This window comes from Taudactylus pleione, unplaced genomic scaffold, assembly GCF_031769625.1.
Source record: "Taudactylus pleione unplaced genomic scaffold, aTauple2 ptg000122l, whole genome shotgun sequence".
NCBI classification, from domain to species: domain Eukaryota; kingdom Metazoa; phylum Chordata; class Amphibia; order Anura; family Myobatrachidae; genus Taudactylus; species Taudactylus pleione.
In genome coordinates this window covers 5,866,950-5,887,609 of record NW_028284524.1, presented here as the reverse complement: position 1 = coordinate 5,887,609, position 20,660 = coordinate 5,866,950, and the positions used below count along the sequence as shown (strand labels likewise).

General features: G+C 45.9%; 1 protein-coding gene across 1 annotated transcript in view; it reads right to left on the bottom strand.

Moving 5' to 3' along the window:
• OBSL1 (obscurin like cytoskeletal adaptor 1) overlaps positions 1-20,660 on the bottom strand; it is a 165,093-nt gene that overhangs the window by 2,240 nt on the left and 142,193 nt on the right. The window contains exons 18-24 of the mRNA XM_088472285.1: positions 11,747-12,016; positions 10,985-11,251; positions 10,254-10,633; positions 5,321-5,474; positions 3,691-3,852; positions 3,147-3,251; positions 173-439 (exon numbers count right to left, since the gene is read on the bottom strand). Of these exons, the coding sequence (XP_088328411.1) occupies positions 173-439; positions 3,147-3,251; positions 3,691-3,852; positions 5,321-5,474; positions 10,254-10,633; positions 10,985-11,251; positions 11,747-12,016 (1,605 nt within the window). The remainder of the gene's footprint in view (positions 1-172; positions 440-3,146; positions 3,252-3,690; positions 3,853-5,320; positions 5,475-10,253; positions 10,634-10,984; positions 11,252-11,746; positions 12,017-20,660) is intronic.

Sequence of the window (20,660 nt, the reverse complement as noted above, 5' to 3'; positions counted from 1 at the left end):
ACAATTACAATGGCGATGGCTGGATACATGGTATCCATTAGGAGATAGCGCAGCTAATTGTCAGCTCTGACTATCAAGACTAATTGGATATGCCCCTAAATATCTCTGTGATCTTATCTCGAATAGTTATTACAGTTTGGCAATGTTGTTTTTATATACCTGAGTTACTTACCCTCGACAAGTAACCTGGCTGAGCTCTGGCCTTCTGAAGTCTTCATGGTATAGACATCCTCATCTTCGGGGCTCACATTATTAATGAAAAGTGTACGAAATGCATCCTCACTGGTTATCTGATATTTGTCAGAAGGCAGAATCACTTGTGCTCCTCGCAGCCAGGTGACTCTAGCTCGAGCCGGGCTGACCTTGCACTCAAAAATCACGCGATGACCTTGCATAGCCGTCTTGTCTCTCAAAGACTTTACTATACGGACAGGGAGCTCTAAGTGCCAGCAGAGGACAAAGGGAAAGTGTTACTCCTTAAATAAAAAGCACATCAATAGAAAGAAAGTATTAAGGCGGTGGGACGTCATTGTCAGTATGTAAGTTGGAATGGGTATGAAATACCGGCGGTTCAAAGCCCGACTCCAGAAGCCTGACAGGACAAGATCCCAACTAGGCTGGTAAGTACCCTAACCCTCCCCTCTCCTCCCCCTAACCCTCCTTTAGTGACCCTAAGACTCCTGGGGTGGGGCCTAACCCTAAGTCCCCCCCGGGGATGCCTAAATCTCACCCTCACTTCCCGCACCCTAAGCCTAACCCTCCTGGGGGAGTGCCTAACCCTAACCTCCCCCCAGTAGCGCCTAACCCTAACCCCCCTCCACCTAGCCTAACACTAGTACCTAAACATAACCCAACCCCCCCCGCGCGCGGACGTACTTCGATCGGACCAGCGTACTTCTGCATTCCAGCGTCGGGATTAGGCTAGGCGTCGGTATTTCGACGCCTATCTTAAGTCCCCCGTTGGGCTTTCATTGTGGGGATATTACCTACATCCCTGCATGTTAATATGTGGGGTTTATGTACTACCTATAAAAATGTGAAGAAAAATAATATTCGCAATCGCAATCATATACATTGGGGTCAGTTTAATTAGAATTTGCCCATAAAAAAACATTTGCTCAGTCTGCGTAAAGATTGGCATTGTGTAACGTCTGAATCAGGCCCTTTATTAATTTCAAGTCAGTGGCACAATGTTTCTGGCAATACCCCTCAGTAAAGTGCCCACTACAGTGAATAAAACAACACCAAATATACAAAACATTTAAACACAGCACAAATAGAACAAAAGTATATTTAAATGTAGAATATATGATCATGTTGTCACTAAAGTCCATTTGCAAATACTGTAAGTCTTTAAACTTCTCGACTCTTCACCTGTCATTATAATTTAACCAGTTCTCCAACCACAATGTTATGATGGTTAGTCCCATTTATGGTCAGTAGAAATATATCCCCAGTATTAATCCAATTAATTATGGGGCTGATTCAGATATGGACGCTGGACCAAGTTGGTCGCAACTGCCAAAGGTTTTCTTTGAACTGCACTGAGATACTGATGCGGCTCTGGACGCAGTGTGAAGGGAAGCCCCAGCCTGATTGTCAGGTTACAGCTGTTTTGGGGAGGAGACCGGGACCGTTTCATAAAACATGCCTCCTATTGTGGGAGTGCCAAGGCCAGTGACCGTGTCTTCCCATGCAGAGTTACTAGCCTCGGGCAGGGAAGATGTGTTGGCCATTCTAAGTAACCTTAGGGTATGGGCATCTACTTGTCCCAACAAAGTAATTGTATGATGGGCATGTATTTGTGCCAAACATTTCTAAATGACTTAGTGTTTCCCAGTGCTTCAGTAAAATACTATTTTCTAGCATTAAGACTTTGTGACCTTGCTCTAGAAGACTGTGACTTATTTCGATATAATATAACAATTCTATTGGATATGTTGAGGAAAGGCTTAAAAATAAGTACAAACATACCATTTTCTCTAACCACTGAAACATAATTGTGACATCTCAAAGCCGTCTCTAATGAAGGGCACTCTCAGAAGTCGACCAAATTTGGCATCTTTTGATAAATAAGTTTTAAACCTGTAAAATTGTGCAAAGGTGTGCACTGAAGTATAGGTGGTTACCTGGCACTACTGCTCATGCCATGTGCCATGCTGCCCAAATTGGTGGAATGCGCCCTCACAGATTCAGGAATGGGAAGATGTGCTCCAAGGTAAGCCTGGTAAATGACTACTATTCCACCTGGCAATGGTCTAATTGAAAATTGATAAGCTGAGTAAACAATAGGTCGACGGGTTCGGCCGACTCGTCGACCTATCTCATGATTGGTAAGTGCATACACACATACCAATCGTCTGCCAAATGTGCCGAGCTTGATGTCACAAGTGGGCGGGCATTTAAATTGCTTGTGTACGGGAGATCGGCGGGTTGCTCGTACACACCAGCAGATGACCGATATATCTTTCAGATATATCAGCCATCTGCTGCGCTGCAGGGTCGATCCGTTATGTATGTGAACGACGTTGTTCACAGACATGTCGGGTGTACATACCCGCCGATGTACTATAGATATATCGGCCGTTCAATGGAACGGCCGATATATCTATCAGTGTGTACCTAGCTATAGTCTCTTGTGTACAATGGGTCTAATTCAGACTTGTTGGTTTACATACAAGTCCGACTGTTAGAGATCTGCACATGTGCAGGTCTCTATCTGGGAGTACACTCACAGTGCCCCCAAAGACCATGTCGACAATCTGGTATTGACATCCTGAATGCTGAGACTCTGGCTGCATGCCGCGTAAACTACCCTGTTATACTTATGGTTATGTGTCACTGAGCTGTATTCAAGGTTGTCAGCCAACAGAAAACTGCCAGTCAGTAACAAGAAAGAGAAACTGAATTACACTTAAGCCTTTTAAAACTATAATAACATATAGAGTTTGTAACATCTATGAAAGCATCACCTACTGCGATAACAATCGTACATTGCAATTGAGAGTTAAGCCACTACCAGTTGGTTTAAGTGAATGCAGCGTTTTTGCTTTGTGATTGACTATACAGGTGCACATCATCAGTGTAAACACTGGCAAGCCTCACAAACACACAGTTGTTATCTGAAAAAAGATGCTGTATCTGACCTGTGACTTGGAGCTTAGCTTTTGACTCTGCTCTTCTGGCTCTGAAGATTATGTCGCCAGAGTCTTCACAATGCGCCCCACAGATAAGTAGGAAATGCCGCCTTCCTGGAGAAACATAATGATGGAACATTGGAACCCATTGGAAAGATTTAGCAGGGTTTGACAAAGGCAAAAACCCTTTAAGGGCACCTGTCAAAGCCTGGAACAGTGGCCATCAGCTCATGAAAACATTTCCCTAGTATATGTTGTTGACATAATTACCATATTAAGTTGACCTATCACATATACAGAGTGTAGCTGAACCAACATTCATGAGCATACAGCTTGTCAATTTACTAGGAACTCATATCCCGGTATAGTCAATAGTTCCAAGTCTACAGTCAAGAGCTTTGGTTGCCTCCACTTGTGTAGATGATGGGTCCACTTTAGGACATAAAAGAAACCATTGTATTTGGGCAGTAAATGTCAGGAAGAAAAGTAATTTTAGCCTAGCTTTATGGAAAACATCACACAGATCTATTCAAGGTTGGTCCAGTAGAATTACCTTCCTGTCGGATCTTTGTAGTAGATGTTACTTTAATTTTCTCTCCATTCTTAAACCATTCCCCCTTGGCCTGAGCACAGGATAGTTCACAGATGAATGCAGCATTATCATTCTCCACTATCTGAACGTCCTGCAGGTCTTTCAGCATCTGTGGCTCTTGCTCTGTGGGATATAAAAGGTGGGATGTTTGTGAGAACATTACTACTGGTGACTGTGCAGAACAGGTGTTACTGTCCTTTTTTCAGAAATGTCCCTCATTATTTAAGAACTTTATGTTGGAATTACAAAGATGAAAGAAACACAGGGCCTCATGTGCAATACTGACTGCAGATTCCCGTGCACAGGACCCATCCTATGCATGTGCAGAACAGGTACTGCCTGACTGCATGCAGAGACAGTCAATGATTTACAGTCTGCTGCCGTTTGGGGACAGGGAGGGGGCGGGGACGGTCTCCGTTTTCCAAAATGGAGGCGTGTCGTCCTGCCATTGGTGGGGAGGGCAGAGACCAGGATCTCTGTCGGCAGACAGAGATTTCCTGGCCTCTGTTGGACATCTGTGATGGCCGGCCTGCATGACCTCATGGTCAGTCAGCCGGCCACGGATCATGCAGATGACCGATGCTGCGTCCGTGGATGCAGCTCGGATCATTACCAGTTATTTATATAGTGCACACATATTCCCCAGCGCTTTACAGAGAATATTTTGCCATTCACATCAAACCCTGCCCCAGTGGAGCTTACAATCTATCACATGCGCACACACATACACACTAGGGTTAATTTGTGTTGGGAGCCAATTAACCTACCAGTATATTTTTGGAGTGTGGGAGGAAACCGGAGTACCTGGAGGAAACCCACGCAAGCACAGGGAGAATATACAAACTCCACACAGGTAGGGCCGTGGTGGGAATTGAACCCATGACCTCCGCACTGTGAGGCAGTAACGCTAACCTTTACACCGTCTGTGCTGCCCATTCATCATTAATGGATCATTAATGCATACAGAAGTCATTACGCCTCCTACTGCATTAACATTATTGCAAGGACGGAATTGTAAAGCTGCTTGCGTGCAGCTTTGCAATTCCACCCACTGCTGAATCAGGCCCACAGTCCATAAAGCCTAGGTTTAAAATGATTGAGACATTGAATCTACAGTAAACACTACAAAACAACAGACTCATATTTACTAGAATCAAAATTCTTACTTCACATGGTAGAATAGTCACCAAAGTGTATTGCAATATTTCAAGTCCATGCAAGTCACAAAATGGCTGCCTATATTGCTTGAAGGTGACAGTTACACTCTTGTGGATCAGATATCTACACACAGTGGAGATGGCGATTTTGTGAAAGGAACTAATATTAATGAGAATGCAACTTCTCAATTCACTAAGAATTAATAATGCCAGTGAGGCATGAGGTAATGATGATACCACTAGTTCGTAGAAGATTGCTCAAAAAAAAAAAGAAAAAAATGGTTGATCCAAATTGTAGCATACGCCTAGGTGAAAATGATTTGTTTCTTAACTTTGCTACAATTATCAGCAAGGTTGTACTTCATTTGCATTGGAATTATTTGTTAGTATATATTATTAGAGCCCTCTGTATCTTCAATGTTACCCAGACTCACCAAGGACACGCAATACAGCAGAGGCAGTGAGGTCACCCGCATGGCAGGTGTATGTCCCAGCATCCTGTGGACCACACTGACTGAGGTGAAGGATTCTCCGCCGTCCTACAGAGAACATGCGGCACGTTGAGCTGAGGACCAGCTGCTCCCCATCCTGTAAGAGGGCATACACATTACTCACAATTCCTCCATCTATCCCTATCATTTCTTTCTCAAAGCAATGACTTGTTCTAGATCACCATTTTGTGAGTCTATCTATCTATACAAAGCCTGGTCCATGTGAGCATATTTTCCAGGAAAGTCAACCTATGTTTGGTCAGCAGAGACTATCCTAAAATTCTCTTTCAGAGCCTCCTTCAGTGTGATTTAATTTAGAAATGCCTCCTTAGCCCAAAATGTCTGTAAGTATCTTTGTATTTGGGAATTAAAACCCTGTGAAAATATATTCAAGAATTTTAAAGTAAGACATTTATATCCCTTATATGTAGACTGTCATCAGTGGGCTCTGTATAATGCTGGGTACACACTGGGAGACATATCAGCCGTTCAATTGAACGGCCAATATATCGTGTGTGCGTCAGCCAGTGTGTACAGACGATATGTCTGTGAACGACGTCGTTCACAGACATATCACTTCAGCTGTGCAGCAAAGTCAATAGTCAGATAACAGCCCGTACACTTGTTGCACAGGCCACCGGGGAGGGTGTGTGACCCCCGGGCTCGTAACTCGCATGCATCACCATGTGAAAATCTTACAAATCGAAATTCCAGATTCATTACACGGGGCGTGTTTTGTTTGAAAAAAATGAGCCATTGGTTCACAAAAGTCGGCTGATTTGTACCTCGCTCTACAGGATCGTCTGGCACGTACCCTAATGGGACCTGGATCCAGTGGCGTCACAAAGGGGGTGCAGGCCGCACCCGGGTGTCACCCGCCAAGGTGACACCAAGGTGCAGATTCCCCCTCAGTGACAGGAGCCGGGTGCTGCACTGTATAATTAACTGCAACACTCGGCTCCTGACACTGTGAGGGAGCCAGCCAGCACTGCACGCACCTCTGGCACCTCCCTCCCGTGCCTCCCAGTGATAACAGGACCACTGCCTCCCAGTGATAACAGGACCACGGCACGCACCTTCCCGCAAGACCACGTTCCCTTTTGGTGCCTCGTTGCGCAACACAACGTCCCTCCCCGCACCGGGTGACACTTACGCTTAAGCCTAGTCATGCTAGTCTAGTCATGCTCCAGCGCCCTCCTCCTGTGCAGAATCTCCATAGTGGTGATCCCACACAAATACAGCTCATAGGAACAAACGGCAATGCTACACCCATTATTATGCCTCACATGATGATTTACAGTACAGTGGCACATTGAACTCGTTGGCCTGAAACAAGTCTATTATTTAACGTAGTTCTGTGCGAGTTTATAACTCGCAGCCTTTTACAACTGCTGAGTTGTATGTTTTTAATGGGAAGCATCTGGATGGCGTGTTTGGGCAGTGCGAGAATTGGAAATGCAAGTTTAATGCTAGTTTGCATGTTCTCGGAGTATATTACATACGATGAGTTGAAAGTCGCACGTTTCTAGTAGTAAAGTCACACATTTTTCAAACTCGGGCCCTATTATAGTTTGCCCTTATCTCCTCAACTCTTAAATAGAGAAATATGATGAATGGAAAGAACATTAATCAAACACTAAACACCTTCATATTGCCTGGACAAAACATACAGTCTCCCTATCTATGAGTAAATCTCTCATTGAATAGAACAGTTGAAATGGCCATAACAACTGGTGAGCCAATAACTTTGGGCCTGATTCAGAGCCGCTCGTAAGCGGCCGCTCGTTTGCTTCGAGCGATGTTTGCCCAACTGTGCATGCGTACGGATCGTTATACGCATGCGCGAACCAGTCAGTGCGGTCGAAATTCATGTGCTCGCAAAATAGCGAATGCCTGATAATTTGAGTGACAGAATGAGGCGTATGTGGGTGGTAACAGGGGAAGGTGCTTGAAAACGGGGAGTTGAGATCCGAACGCAGGTGTGCTTAAAGGTCAAAACGGACGTTTTATGGGTGTGCATAATTAAAACAGCAGCGTCATTGACCACGTCACTGGGTTATTTTAAAACCAGAACTGCTCGCAAGATTGTGGTAGCAAAAACCAACCACAAGAATAGCGAGCAGTTCATACACTGGTCGATGTACTCGATTAATCTAATAAATAGCTGACATGACGTAGGATGCGAGCGGCCAGGGGGCGTATTTTTCCAAAAAACGACCGCAAGTTTGGTTCGCTCGTTCAGACATAGAGGCGTGAACAGACTGCAAAGAGCGAACGGTTCATTTGAATAGCCACCCCTATTTTCTGGACGAGCGAGCGCTAATTGCGTCCGGCTCTGAATCAGGCCCTTTGTTCTATGGCCTAAATAAGTTATTCTGTTTTCAGGTTTACCTGGAGTTTAGTGTTTTACTGAATAAGCAGTGATATCGGTAAGGAACCGGGTGTGAGGAGCGTGATTAGTGGCGATGTTTTGGTTTATACTGGATGTTATGTACCCATATCAATATTATTGAAGCACTACTGCAAGGAATATGTTTATAATTTATAATAGTCTTAGTGGCAGCTGCAGAGGCAGATATAATCTGGCCATCCCACCCATGGCTGTAATGAGGGCAATGCGGCTGGTGCCATTGCACAGGGTGGCATGCCCTGGGGGCAGAACCTGCCCTGCTCACCCACCGCCGCAAACCTCCCTTCTCCTGGATTCTGCACTGTGTCATGACTTCTTCCACAGTGTTGTGAAAAGAGCCGTCTTGGAAGCACCGCCCCCCCCTGAGAAGTGACTTTATGGCAGTATGCACTCAGAGGGTGGTGGCAGCAGCAGCCATAGCACCCTAACTACAGCCCTGGCAGCAGCACTGGGTGCGCAGCTGCCCTCTTTCACAGGACTGATACCACCTGCCTCTGAGTCACCTCCCCCTCACCCTCCATCCATCTCGGGGATTGGGGCAGCTCCCCATGTGCTTAACTGCGGGTAGGGATGGCCATAAGAAGCCTTTGGTTAGCAACCATCAATGTTCCCGATTCAATGGCAGTACTTTTTCCATCTGATTGGGGGTATTCAATGGTTGCAGCTTTCCGACAGGGCCAGCTCGAGGCATGTTCGATTAGTGTGGTCGAACATGGGCGCCACCCCATAGAGGGCGCACCCCTCCCACTTTATGGGCACTGTCCCGCTGTTCCACCTGTGGGCCGACGTGTCCCGTGGATGGTTGGGAGGTTGGGCAAACCCACCGCTGCAGCTGTGCGGCGAAGCCGGACACCCAGAGTTGCTTTTTTTTTTGTAGCCGCATGCGACAGGAGGGCAAATGCTACCCTATCTGCACAGAAGGGGGCTACCCCTGTAGCCGGCCCTGCTTTACAATGCCCGTCCGATGGCTGGCTGTTATTTTTCAGCTTCGGAAACCCGGAAGTGGTGTCCGCGAGCTAAGTGTAAGTGCGCCTACATGAAGCTCCGTCTGCTTCTGCGCATGCATACAGAATAGCCATGAATGGTTATACCATTGAATGGTTTCGATGTGATGGCTAGTAGTCATCACAGGGGCATTTTTATAATGGGTGCAGGGTATGCAGCGCACACAGGCCCCTGGGTCCAGGGGGGCCTGCACCGTACACCCATACTTTTTTTTTTTCATACTTACCTCTCCGATGTCCCATGGAGTAGCACGGCCGAAAACGCCTGGAAAATGGCTGCAGGCATATTGCACATGCGCAGTAGGAAATCACCGGGAAAATGGTACGGCTGCCAGGGAGAGAGGAGAGAAGTGAATACAGGCCCCCTCCTCTCATAAAACGCCTCTGAGCCATCGCATTGCGTGATTTCATGTCGGAAGCCCGGCAACCATTCCATGTCGGATTCCAATGTCCATTGGCCAGTAATGAATGCCGTCCAAGTCCCACCCTACTCTTTGTGAGGTCTTACTGCCCCAACTCCTTCATCAGACGCAGACAGAGTAATGTGCCATGCACACGCTCAGTGACGCACAGGCAATCACATAATGATGTTCACGCTTTGTGCAATAGGCTGGCTGTGTCCATTGAGGAGGGGACGGTCCTGTGGTAATTCAAGAGGCCGGTGTGTCAGCCGACATCACATCACTGAATCCCATTAGATACACGGCTTAACAAAACCTGTTGCTGACATTGCCACAGCAGCGATCTGACGGAGACGCACAGAGCCTGCAGAGACACTGCTTTTCTTATTGACTGTTGTCAAACTCATAACAGATAAAAATTGCTGGAGGTTTATGAGTACAAGGAGGAAGGTGTTGTGGCGTATGAAATTGATAAGATATAGTATATGAGGAAAGAGAAGAATAGGGGGAGACAGGAGGAATAGGGACAAGAATAGAGGGAGATGGGAGGAATAAGAGAAAGAACAGGGGGAAACGGGAGGAATAGGGGCAAGAATATATTGTCTGTCCTGTTACTCTGGCTAGGGGATTCAACTTCCCCCCACACATATTGCCATCTTGACATGTTAATCAATGGGCACAGTGGCACAAATGTAAGCATGTAATGGCACGTGTGCTATAAGGGTAAGATTTATGCATGTTCGTATATCACCCTTCTCAGCTTTATTTACACATATTTACACATGATTGCAGCCATTAGTGTTCTCTGGGGGAACCTTCTGCCTTCTTCTCTTCCCTCTAAATATATGTCTGATAAGAGAATAAAGTGACTATCTGCATCAGAGAAAGCAAGTGATGAGGATGGAGGGAGAAGTGCTTAACACAAGGAGAAGTTCTTATCATAAAAAATAATCTTTGTGCTCCACATAAATGAGCTGCTGTTTGTAGCCTTGAAGAAAATGGCACATGATACCATATATCTGAAGCCATTGCAAAGTACAGATATGAACAGCAGACATTACCTTGCTCCAGGCCACAACAGCTTCTTGTTTGGAGACTTCACACTGGAATGTTGCTAACCCAGCTTCATTGACAACAAAGTCCTGTGGTGGTTGTTTGATGGCAAGTGGGTGCTCAGTGACGGTCAGATGCGCCGTGGTGCGCAGAGTGTCGGTGGTAAAAGCTATCACAGCAGTATCAGGCAGTCTGAGGTCTGAAAGCCGCAAAAAATGCTGGTGCCCACTTGACCTGATCATACAATTGTCCTCGGAGGTCAGACGGACACCTCCCTTCCACCATTCCCCGATTAAACCTTCATGGGACAACTCTACTGTAAACTCTATATCGCTTCCTTCCTCGCAATTCACATCTTTCAGACCCTTCCTCACTGATATACTTTTTGCTGTGAGGAAAAACAATTATAAAAGGTTAAAAACATTTACAACTACTCAATTGTTTGTAATCTACATTTCCTACTTAACAACACCTGAGAAATTAACAATTGGACAACGAGACCTGAGCGTTTATAGGAACATATAAGTGAGAGCTATTTAAAATTAAATAGGATGTGTCATAAAAATAAATTAAGACTATGGAGAATTGAATGTTATAGTAGATTGCACAATTTGGGTGACAATTTAGTGACCTGTTTAGAAGGCCAGCGTAATACTCCTACCCCAAGCTGATATCTCTCATCAGTAATTTAATGGGAAAGGGATAATATGTACTGTATATGGGATACATTGGTACATACGTAGAACATTAAGGCGACAATCCGTTCGGTCATGAAGGCTTTCACAGCTGTAGCGGCCCCGGTCAGAAGCTTGAATACAGTGGATGGTTAGCGTATGGATCTGACCACTGTCTTGGAGAGTGAATCTGCTGCTGGGCTGGATAACAACTCCTTGTTTCACCCAGTGAACTTCTGCTCTCTCGGTGGAAACTTGCACCTGGAAGGTGACATCCTGTTCTTCTTCCACCTCTATGTCCTCCAACACCTGAGTAAACATCACGTGTGCCTCTGATGAGAGAGCAGAGCTGTAAAACACAGTGCAGTTCTTCATACACCCATCTCCCCTCCCTCCCTCCCCCCATATGCAACGTTACCAGGTCAGTTTTCAACAAACTTATGGGACAGAAACAATTATTTACATAGAACACTGAAATAATTTAACTCTGTAATACAATTCCATCAAATGTCCCTCTTTGTCCATCTGGAATGTTGAGCAGTTTGAATGTAGTAAAAGACAGTCAATGCCATATAGTAATATCCAACATCTCAGGTCCTCATATACCTTCACAACTACAAACATTCAGAGATGGTACAACAACCCCCTCTCTTATGGAGACCCACAGGTTGCCTACACATAATCTGCAGTATAGTAACATTTATGACACAATTTCTTTATTCTGTAAAGCAAACTGTGTACAATAATTATTTGCTGATATATTCAGCCAAAGTGTAAACTCTTATAATATGGTACCAAGGCTAGTGGAGCAAAGTGAGTAGTCCTACCTTGTACTCTAAGTCTTGCCCGGGAGATAACACCCTCAGCGTTTGCAGTGATGGTGCCAGAGTCAGCGAGGCGACAGACATGCAAGGTGAGAGAGTGGCACAGGCCATTGCTTGCCATGTTGGCCCTCCGATCTGAATTCAAGGGTGACCCATTTAATTCCCAGTTGAGAATCACATCCTCGGGAGCCACAACACATTTGAAAGTAGCAGTGTCCCCTTCAAGTACAGTGATGTTCTGCAGCTCTGTGATGAACTCCACCTGTCGGGGCACTAAGGGTAAATACAAAGTTGTCAATTAACAGTATTACTAAATAGCATGGCCTCTCATATAAGCATGCAAAATTTCTACACAGAAAGTGGTCCAAGGAATCTGCCAAAGAGGCCACTCAGTAGACATGATTTTCTTATGTCCATGTGAAGAGCTAATAGTAAAGGAATGACTGGATCACTACCTAGATAGCCTCTAAGAAGCTATTTAACATATTAGTAATTATGCTGAAAGGGACAGAATTTGTTACTAAATCATTAGAGCAAAATACACCCTAAAAATTATCATTTTTCTTGCAGAACTGGTAAAAGCAAGATGTACTTGCTTTACTCCAGGAGAGAGTAGTATATGTGCCTGCTTTACTCCAGGAGAGAGTAGTATTATAAGTGCATGCTTTACTCCAGGAGAGAGTAGTATATGCACCTGCTTTACTCCAGGAGAGAGTAGAACTATATGCACCTGCTTTACTCCAGGAGAGAGTAGTATATGTGCCTGCTTTACTCCAGGAGAGAGTAGTAGTATAAGTGCATGCTTTACTCCAGGAGAGAGTAGTATATGCACCTGCTTTACTCCAGGAGAGAGTAGTAGTATAAGTGCCTGCTTTACTCCTGGAGAGAGTAGTATATGTGCCTTCTTTACTCCAGAAGAGAGTAGTATATGTACCTGCTTTACTCCAGGAGAGAGTAGTAGTATAAGTGCCTGCTTTACTCCAGGAGAAAGTAGTATAGGTGCCTGCTTTACTCCAGGAGAGAGTAGTAGTATAAGTGTCTGCTTTACTCAAGAAAAGAGTAGTAGTATAAGTGTCTGCTTTACTCCAGGAGAGAGTAGTAGAACAAGTGTCTGCTTTACTCCAGAAAAGAGTAGTAGTATAAGTGCCTGCTTTACTCCAGGAGAGAGTAGTACTAAATGCACCTGCTTTACTCCAGGAGAGAGTAGTATATGTACCTGCTTTACTCCAGGAGAGAGTAGTAGTATATGTACCTGCTTTACTCCAGGAGAGAGTAGTAGTATAAGTTCCTGCTTTACTTCAGGAGAGAGTAGTATATGTACCTGCTTTACTCCAGGAGAGTAGTAGTATAAGTGCCTGCTTTACTCCAGGAGAGAGCAGTATATGTACCTGCTTTACTCCAGGAGAGAGTAGTAGTATAAGTGCCTGCTTTACTCCTGGAGAAAGTAGTAGTATAAGTGCCTGCTTTACTACAGAAAACAGTAGTAGTAGTATATGTGCCTGCTTTACTCCAGGAGAGAGTAATACTAAATGCACCTGCTTTGCTCCAGGAGTAGTAGTATAAGTGCCTGCTTTACTCCAGGAGAGAGTAGTAGTGTATGTACCTGCTTTACTCCAGGAGAGAGTAGTAGTATAAGTGCCTGCTTTACTCCTGGAGAGAGTAGAGGTATAAGTGCTTGCTTTACTCCAGAAAAGAGTAGTAGTATAAGTGCCTGCTTTACTCCAGGAGAGAGTAGTACTAAATGCACCTGCTTTACTCCAGGAGAGAGTAGTAGTATAAGTGCCTGCTTTACTCCAGGAGAGAGTAGTACTAAATGCATCTGCTTTACTCCAGGAGAGAGTAGTATATGTGCCTGCTTTACTCCAGGAGAGAGTAGTACTATATGCACCTGCTTTACAACAGGAGAGAGTAGTATATGGGCCTGCTTTACTCCAGGCGAGAGTAGTAGTATATGCACCTGCTTAGTCCAGGCGAGAGTAGTAGTATATGTGACTCTCCAGGAGAGAGTAGTTTATGGGCCTGCTTTTCTCCAGGAGAGAGTAGTATATGAGCCTGCTTTACACCAGTAGAGAGTAGTAGTATATGTACCTGCTTTACTCCAGACGAGAGTAGTAGTATATGCACCTGCTTTACTCCAGGCAAGAGTAGTAGTATATGTGACTGCTTTACTACAGGAGAGAGTAGTATATGGGCCTGCTTTTCTCCAGGAGAGTGGTACATGAGCCTGCTTTACTCCAAGAGAGAGTAGTAGTATATGTGCCTGCTTTACTCCAGGAGAGAGTAGTATTATAAGTGCCTGCTTTACTCCAGACAAGAGTAGTAGTATATGCACCTGCTTTACTACAGGCGAGAGTAGTAGCATATGTGACTGCTTTATTCCAGGAGAGAGTAGTATATGGGCCTGCTTTACTCTAGGAGAAAGTAGTACAATATATGCCTGCTTTACTCCAGGAGAGATTAGTAGTTTATGTGACTGCTTTACTCCAAGGGGGAGTAGTATATGTAAAGGCTTTACTCCAGGAGAGAGTAGTAGTATAAGTGCCTGCTTTACTCCAGGAGAGAGTAGTAGTATAAGTGCCTAATTTACTCCAGACGAGAGTAGTAGTATATGCACCTGCTTTACTACAGGCGAGAGTAGCAGTATATGTGACTGCCTTACTCCAGGAGAGAGTAGTATATGGGCCTGCTTTACTCCAGGAGAGAGTAGTACTGTATGTGCCTGCTTTACTCCAGGAGAGAGTAGTAGTTTATGTGACTGCTTTACTCCAAGGGGAGTAGTATATGTGCATGCTTTACTCCACGAGAGAGAGTAGTAGTATATGTGCCTACTTTACTCCAGGAGAGAGTAGTAGTATAAGTGCCTGCTTTACTCCAGGAGAGAGTAGTATATGCACCTGCTTTACTACAGGTGACAGTAGTAGTATATGTGACTGCTTTACTCCAGGAGAGAGTAATATATGGGCCTGCTTTACTGCAGGAGAGAGTAGTAGTATGAGTGACTGCTTTACTCCAGGAAAGAGTTCTATATATGGCATGCTTTACTCCAGGAAAGAGTTCTCTATATGGCCTGCTTTACTCCAGGAGAGAGTAGTTGTATAAGTACCTGCTTTACTCCAGGAGTGTAATAACTCCCAGAGCTCGTTAGGAACCCCCTAGAACCCAGGCTTGCGAGGTCTTCCGCCACTAACAACCACCTGTTGTTCCCTTAGATCTATAAACGATCACTGGTACTTAGGTGGCCGTCTGGTCTTAGTACTCGGGGTAGTAACAGTTCACACGAGAATACTATGGGTTCCAATGGTGCTGAGGATTTGGTAGTAAGGATTGTCGGAGTACACCCCAGGAAAGAAGTCCAGCAACAGCCTTGAGAGCTGGAAACAAAGACAAGATTCAGCCTAGACCAAGTAGCAGCCTTGAGGGCTGGTAGCGCTCAATAAGATGCGGCCTTTGGGCCGTGGAGCAGCCTTGAGGGCTGGCAGTGCTTAGACAAGATGCAGCCTTCGTCCGTGGAGGGGCCTTGAGGGCTGGTAGTGCTCAACAAAATGCGGCCTTTGGGCCGTGGAGCAGCCCTGAGGGCTGGTAGTGCTCAACAAGATGTGGCCTTTGGGCCGTGGAGCAGCCTTGAGGGCTGGTAGTGCTCAATAAGTTGCGGCCCTTGGGCCGAATAGCTGGTTGCAGAGTTGCGTCGACTGAAAGACGCAGAAGTGCGACTTGTGCCGCCGAGATGACACAAGCAGCAGGATATACTGGAGTGCGGCCTGTACCGCTGAGATGACACAGGCAGCGGGAGATAGTGGAGTATGCCCTGTCCCACCGAGATGACACAAGCAGCAGTGGACGCTGAGTTGTGGCCTGTGATGCCGGGATGACAAATGCAGCAGGAGACACTGGAGTGCGACCTGTGCCGCCAAGACGACACAGGCTGCAGTGGATGCTGGGTTGTGGCCTGTGCCGCTGGGATGACACAAGCGGCAGGAGATACTGGAGTGCGACCTGTGCCGCCGAGATGACACAAGCAGTAGTGGACGCTGGGTGGTGGCCTCTGATGCCTGGATGACACAAGCGGCAGGAGATACTGGAGTGCGGCCTGTGCCGCCGAGATGACACAAGCGGCAATGGACGCTGGATTGCGGCCTGTGCTGCTGGGATGACACAAGCGGCAGGGGGCACTAGAGTGTGGCCTGTGCTGCCGGGATGACACAAGCGGCAATGGACGCTGGATAGTGGATTGTGCCGCTGGGATGACACAAGCTGGCAGAGACACTCGAGACAGGCTGAAGTACGACAGACTCGACTTGACAGGATTCGAATACCAGAACCGGAAACATATGAGACGCTATCACTGGCATCTGAGCAGCCTCTGCACAAGCAAGAGCCAATCCGGACAGACAGCCGGTGGGAAGAGTTCAGTGATTGATCCTCCGGCGTTCACAACACATGGCGTTCGCAATGCGGGGGCTTGTAACAAGGAGAAAGTAGTAGTATAAGTGCCTGCTTTGCTCCAGGTGATAGTAGTAGTATATGTGACTGCTTTACTCCAGGAGAGAGTAGTATATGGGCCTGCTTTTTTTCCAGGAGAGAGTAGTATATGCACCTGCTTTACTCCAGGAGAGAGTAGTAGTATATGCACCTGCTTTACTCCAGGAGAGAGTAGTATATGTGCCAGTTTTACTCCCAGAGAGAACAGTAGTTTATGTGACTGCTTTACTCCAGGTGAAAGTAGTAGTATCTGTAACTGCTTTACTCCAAGCGGGAGTAGCATATGGCATGCTTTACTCCAAGGAGGAGTAGTTTATAGCATGCTTTATACCAGGAGAGATTAGTATATGCGCCTGCTTTACTCCTAGGGGGAGTAGTTTATAGCATGCTTTTTACTGTACCAAGAGAGAGTAGTATATGCGCCTGTTTTACTCCAAGGGGGAGTAATATATGTGCCTGCTTTACTCCAAGGGGGAGTTGTTTATGGCATGCTTTACTCCAGGAGAGAGTAGTATATGTGTCTGCTTTACTCCAGAACAGAGCAGTACTATATGCACATGCTTTACTCCAGGTGAGAGTAGAACTATATGCGCAGGGCCGGCCCAAGCCTACATTTTTGGCAAGCGAATATAGAATTTGGCACCCCTCGTATTTATGATAAATGTGTGATTTCAATTTAGATTACATATTGGTCCCGGACTCCTGGCATACCTGATTTTAATAGTTATATACAGTAGTTTGTAATCTATTTCTATATGGAATATAAATAGATTTATGGGTTTCGTTTTCTGAAGATTGCCAATAAGGTCAGATGTAGCCTTAGGCATTATGGGTGGCAGACAGGTAAAGCTGAGAAAATTTGAGTTTCAACTTCATGTAAATGAGCCAAGAGGTGAGGATAAATGATGTAGGGTCTTGGCACTACATTCAGCTCTGTAACACATAGCTACAAAAGATGTGAGTAGTGAATAAAGGTTACCCAGTTATGGAATTACAGATGTTTAATACGTAACCCCTCTTTTCAAAGGACCAAAAGTAATGGGACAATTGGCATTTCATGGACAGGTGTGGGCCATTCCTTTGCTATTTTGTTTTACAATAAAGCAGGAAAAAATGTTTGGAGTTGATTCCAAGTGAGGCATTTACATTTAGAAGCTGTTGCCGTGAACCCACAACATAAGGTTAAAGGAACTCTCAATTTAAGTGACACTAGGACGTAAATGTACTAATGTGTGAGTGTGTATGTATGTAATAAAACTTTATTTTCACAGTGTGTGTGTCTTGTGTTTTTTTACACATTTCTTTACAGGTGAACTACACGTAGCAGCAGGCACTTAATGCCCTGCATTGTGGTACTTGTGGTTCGCCAAGTACCAGCATGCGGAGGAGGCTTGCTGGGACCTGCAGTTCCACTGTAAAGCAATGTTGTTAATTCTATTTTTTACACACTACATACACTATCAACCTGCCACCCACCGCCCAGGGGTGGCAGGGATAGCCCCGGGCTATCAGCCTAGACCAGGGGTGCCCTGAGAGGGGGACCCCTTTGTTGGGGGGGTCCCCAACTCCCCAGGGATCCCGGGCCTGGGCTGACTAGTGGTCAGGGCTGATGCTGCAGCTGGGGGGGGCCCAGTGAAAGGGCTCCCCTGGCTGTGGCATCAGTCCACCACTAGAAAGGGTCCAGAGCTGTTTTTAAATATAGGGGGAACCTCACGCAAATATTTTTACCTCTATATTTAAAACCAGGTCTGGCCCTGCTGCCCGGTGCTGGTTCTTAAATTACTGTGGAACCCTACTAGTTTTGTTCCCCGTAATTTTAAGAACCAGGACTGGCTGGCAAGTCCGGGGCTGGTTAAGCTTTAGGGTGGGACTCTATGTCTTTTTAACAGGTCTTAACACACAAGCAGCCAGCACATATCTCACTGATATGTGCAGGCTGCTAGCTCGGGAGAGATTTGCAGAGAGAAAACACTGCAATCTCGTGTGAGTAATCTCATCTAAACTTGCTACTCGGGGGAGATATCTCGATCTGCTTCACCATCGGCCAACTCACTTTCAGCTAAACTCATTTGCGAGATGAAAAACGGGAAAATAACCCGAGATTTGGCGATGCAATTCGAGATTAAAAAAAAAACTACACTCGACCATTCTCGATTCTTAGTAAATTTACCTCTAGTCATCCTCAAGATAGGCACACACTATACAATTATCTGTCAGACCATATATCCAATCTGGCTGGTTGTAATTAAAATCTGCTAATGTATATGGCAGCAAATAACAATCGACCATTTGCTCCCAAACACTGGAAAACAGTCAAAAATGGTCATGCAGACAATTTGGTTAAATCAAACTGATTTAACAAATTTGAACAATCATTTATTTGTTTTCCAGTGTTTGGGAGCAAATGCTCGATTGTTATTTGCTCCTGTACATTACCAGACGTTCATTCCAACCATCCAGATTGGATAGATATCTGACAGATAATTGTATAGTGTGTGCAAGTACAAAAAAAATCCATGAGAGAATGGCCAAATAAACAGTGTGGTACATTCTAAGAAAAGAACAAAGCACTGGTGATCTTGCCAACACAAAAAGGGCTGGATGTTTATGGAAGACCGCAATGGTGGATGATCACAGGAGCCTTTACAGTGATCACAAAATATGCGCTATAGCGTGTTCTTATGCGATACAGAAGTTGAGGGACTCGGTTTTTAAAAATGACCGGGTCCCACAGGAAGCGCTGTATTCGCCGTGCACTTCTCATGCTGCCGTTGCTAGCTGATGAGGATAATGGCGACAGCGATATGCACCGGTTATAGTCACTCATACAGGGGCTGCTGGGACGGGATTGGGGAGTTGTGCTGCTGCTGAGCGGGAGGGGGCGGATGTGATGCTGCCGCCAGTGGAGAGCAGAGCCAGTAAGACGTTAAGTTAACGTTTAGCGTTGGAAGGGCATGATCAGGGGCGTTTTAAGAGAGGAGGGGGCCTGTGTGCAGACTCAGGGCCTGATTCAGACCCGCTCGCAAGCGGGTCGATGGCCGGGCAGACTGCGCGTGCGCGAGCCCTGGAGCAAGTGAGAAATTCACTCGCTCCGGGGCGCGCTACAAACGGGGCGTCTGTTGATGTTGATCGACAGCTCGTCCGGTTTTGTAGGCGTGTCAGGGGGGTAGCATGCCAAATGGAGGCGTTCCCGAAGGAACGCCTGCCGTTTGGGGGCAGCCCTACTGACATCACGAGCGATGTCAGTAGTAAGCTTCCGGCTCTATTAGAGCTGAATCAGGGCCTCAGTGCGGGCCCCCTCCTCTCTCATGTGCAGTAGGTTCTGGCTTAGTGCCAGAATCTATTGCACATGCCTGGGTTTCTGGGAAAATGGCACCTGAGACGTTTTCCCGGGGACAGCAGTACTGCGCATGCGCGAGTCACCGGGAAAATGTCCACCCCATTTTCCCAGGCTCGACGCTGCAGAGCAGCACTACTGATAGGTAAGTATAAGACTATATGGGTGCAGGGTGTGTGGTGTGGACCCACCTGGCAGGGCCGTAGCTAGGGTAGTGCGGCCAGTGCCATCGCACAGGGCACCACAGGTCAGGGGGCGCTGTTTGGGCCTGTCAAATTTCTGTTTATTATCATTCTTGCTTGTAGCTTCCTCATATTTCATCCCCAGCATCTCCTGGCCTCCCCTATCTCTTCCCTGGCCCTTCCCCATGAAGTCATGACCCTTTTTGACGGTGCATTATGTCCCTTTGAAAAATGAGGGGGGCGCCAATGGTCTTTCTGGCACAGGTCACCAAAAAGTCTAGTTACGGCTCTGCCTCCTGGACCCAGGGGCCCGTGTGCACCGCACACCCTGCACTCATTATAGATACGCCCCATGGCATGATCCACCGAGTGAAAACCCAGCACTAAATGAGGCCTTCAGAGGGGCCAGGACCAGGCTACCAGTAGGTGATACCACCGGATACACCTGAAATCCGGGATTGCGCTGCTTACCTAGATAGCTACAGCTGGAACATTACATTTACCATCAGGAATAATACCGAAGCACAGATATACTGCCAAAGCCAAAAGGAATACTGTCCCGGTCCTGAATATGTGGGCCAAAAAATCGGGACCCTTCATGAACTACATCATGAACTACATCTTATTACTGTGGAGTTCTTCATATTTCCATTCTAATAGGAGTGTCGGGACCCTTTAGAAATACACCACTTTAAAAACTACATATTATTGTGGTGTTTTCTTTAGGTTTATAAATATTTTCATAGAGCACTTTGGATTTTGATTGGCATCACTGTATCCTATTAGCCTCCAATATTCAAGGGATAGAACATTATTATCTATTGCTTTACTGCACTAATTACTGAAGCAAGCATATACATGTGAAACAGATATGTGATACTAGGATTCATATATATTGGATTAAAATAATATATTGTTA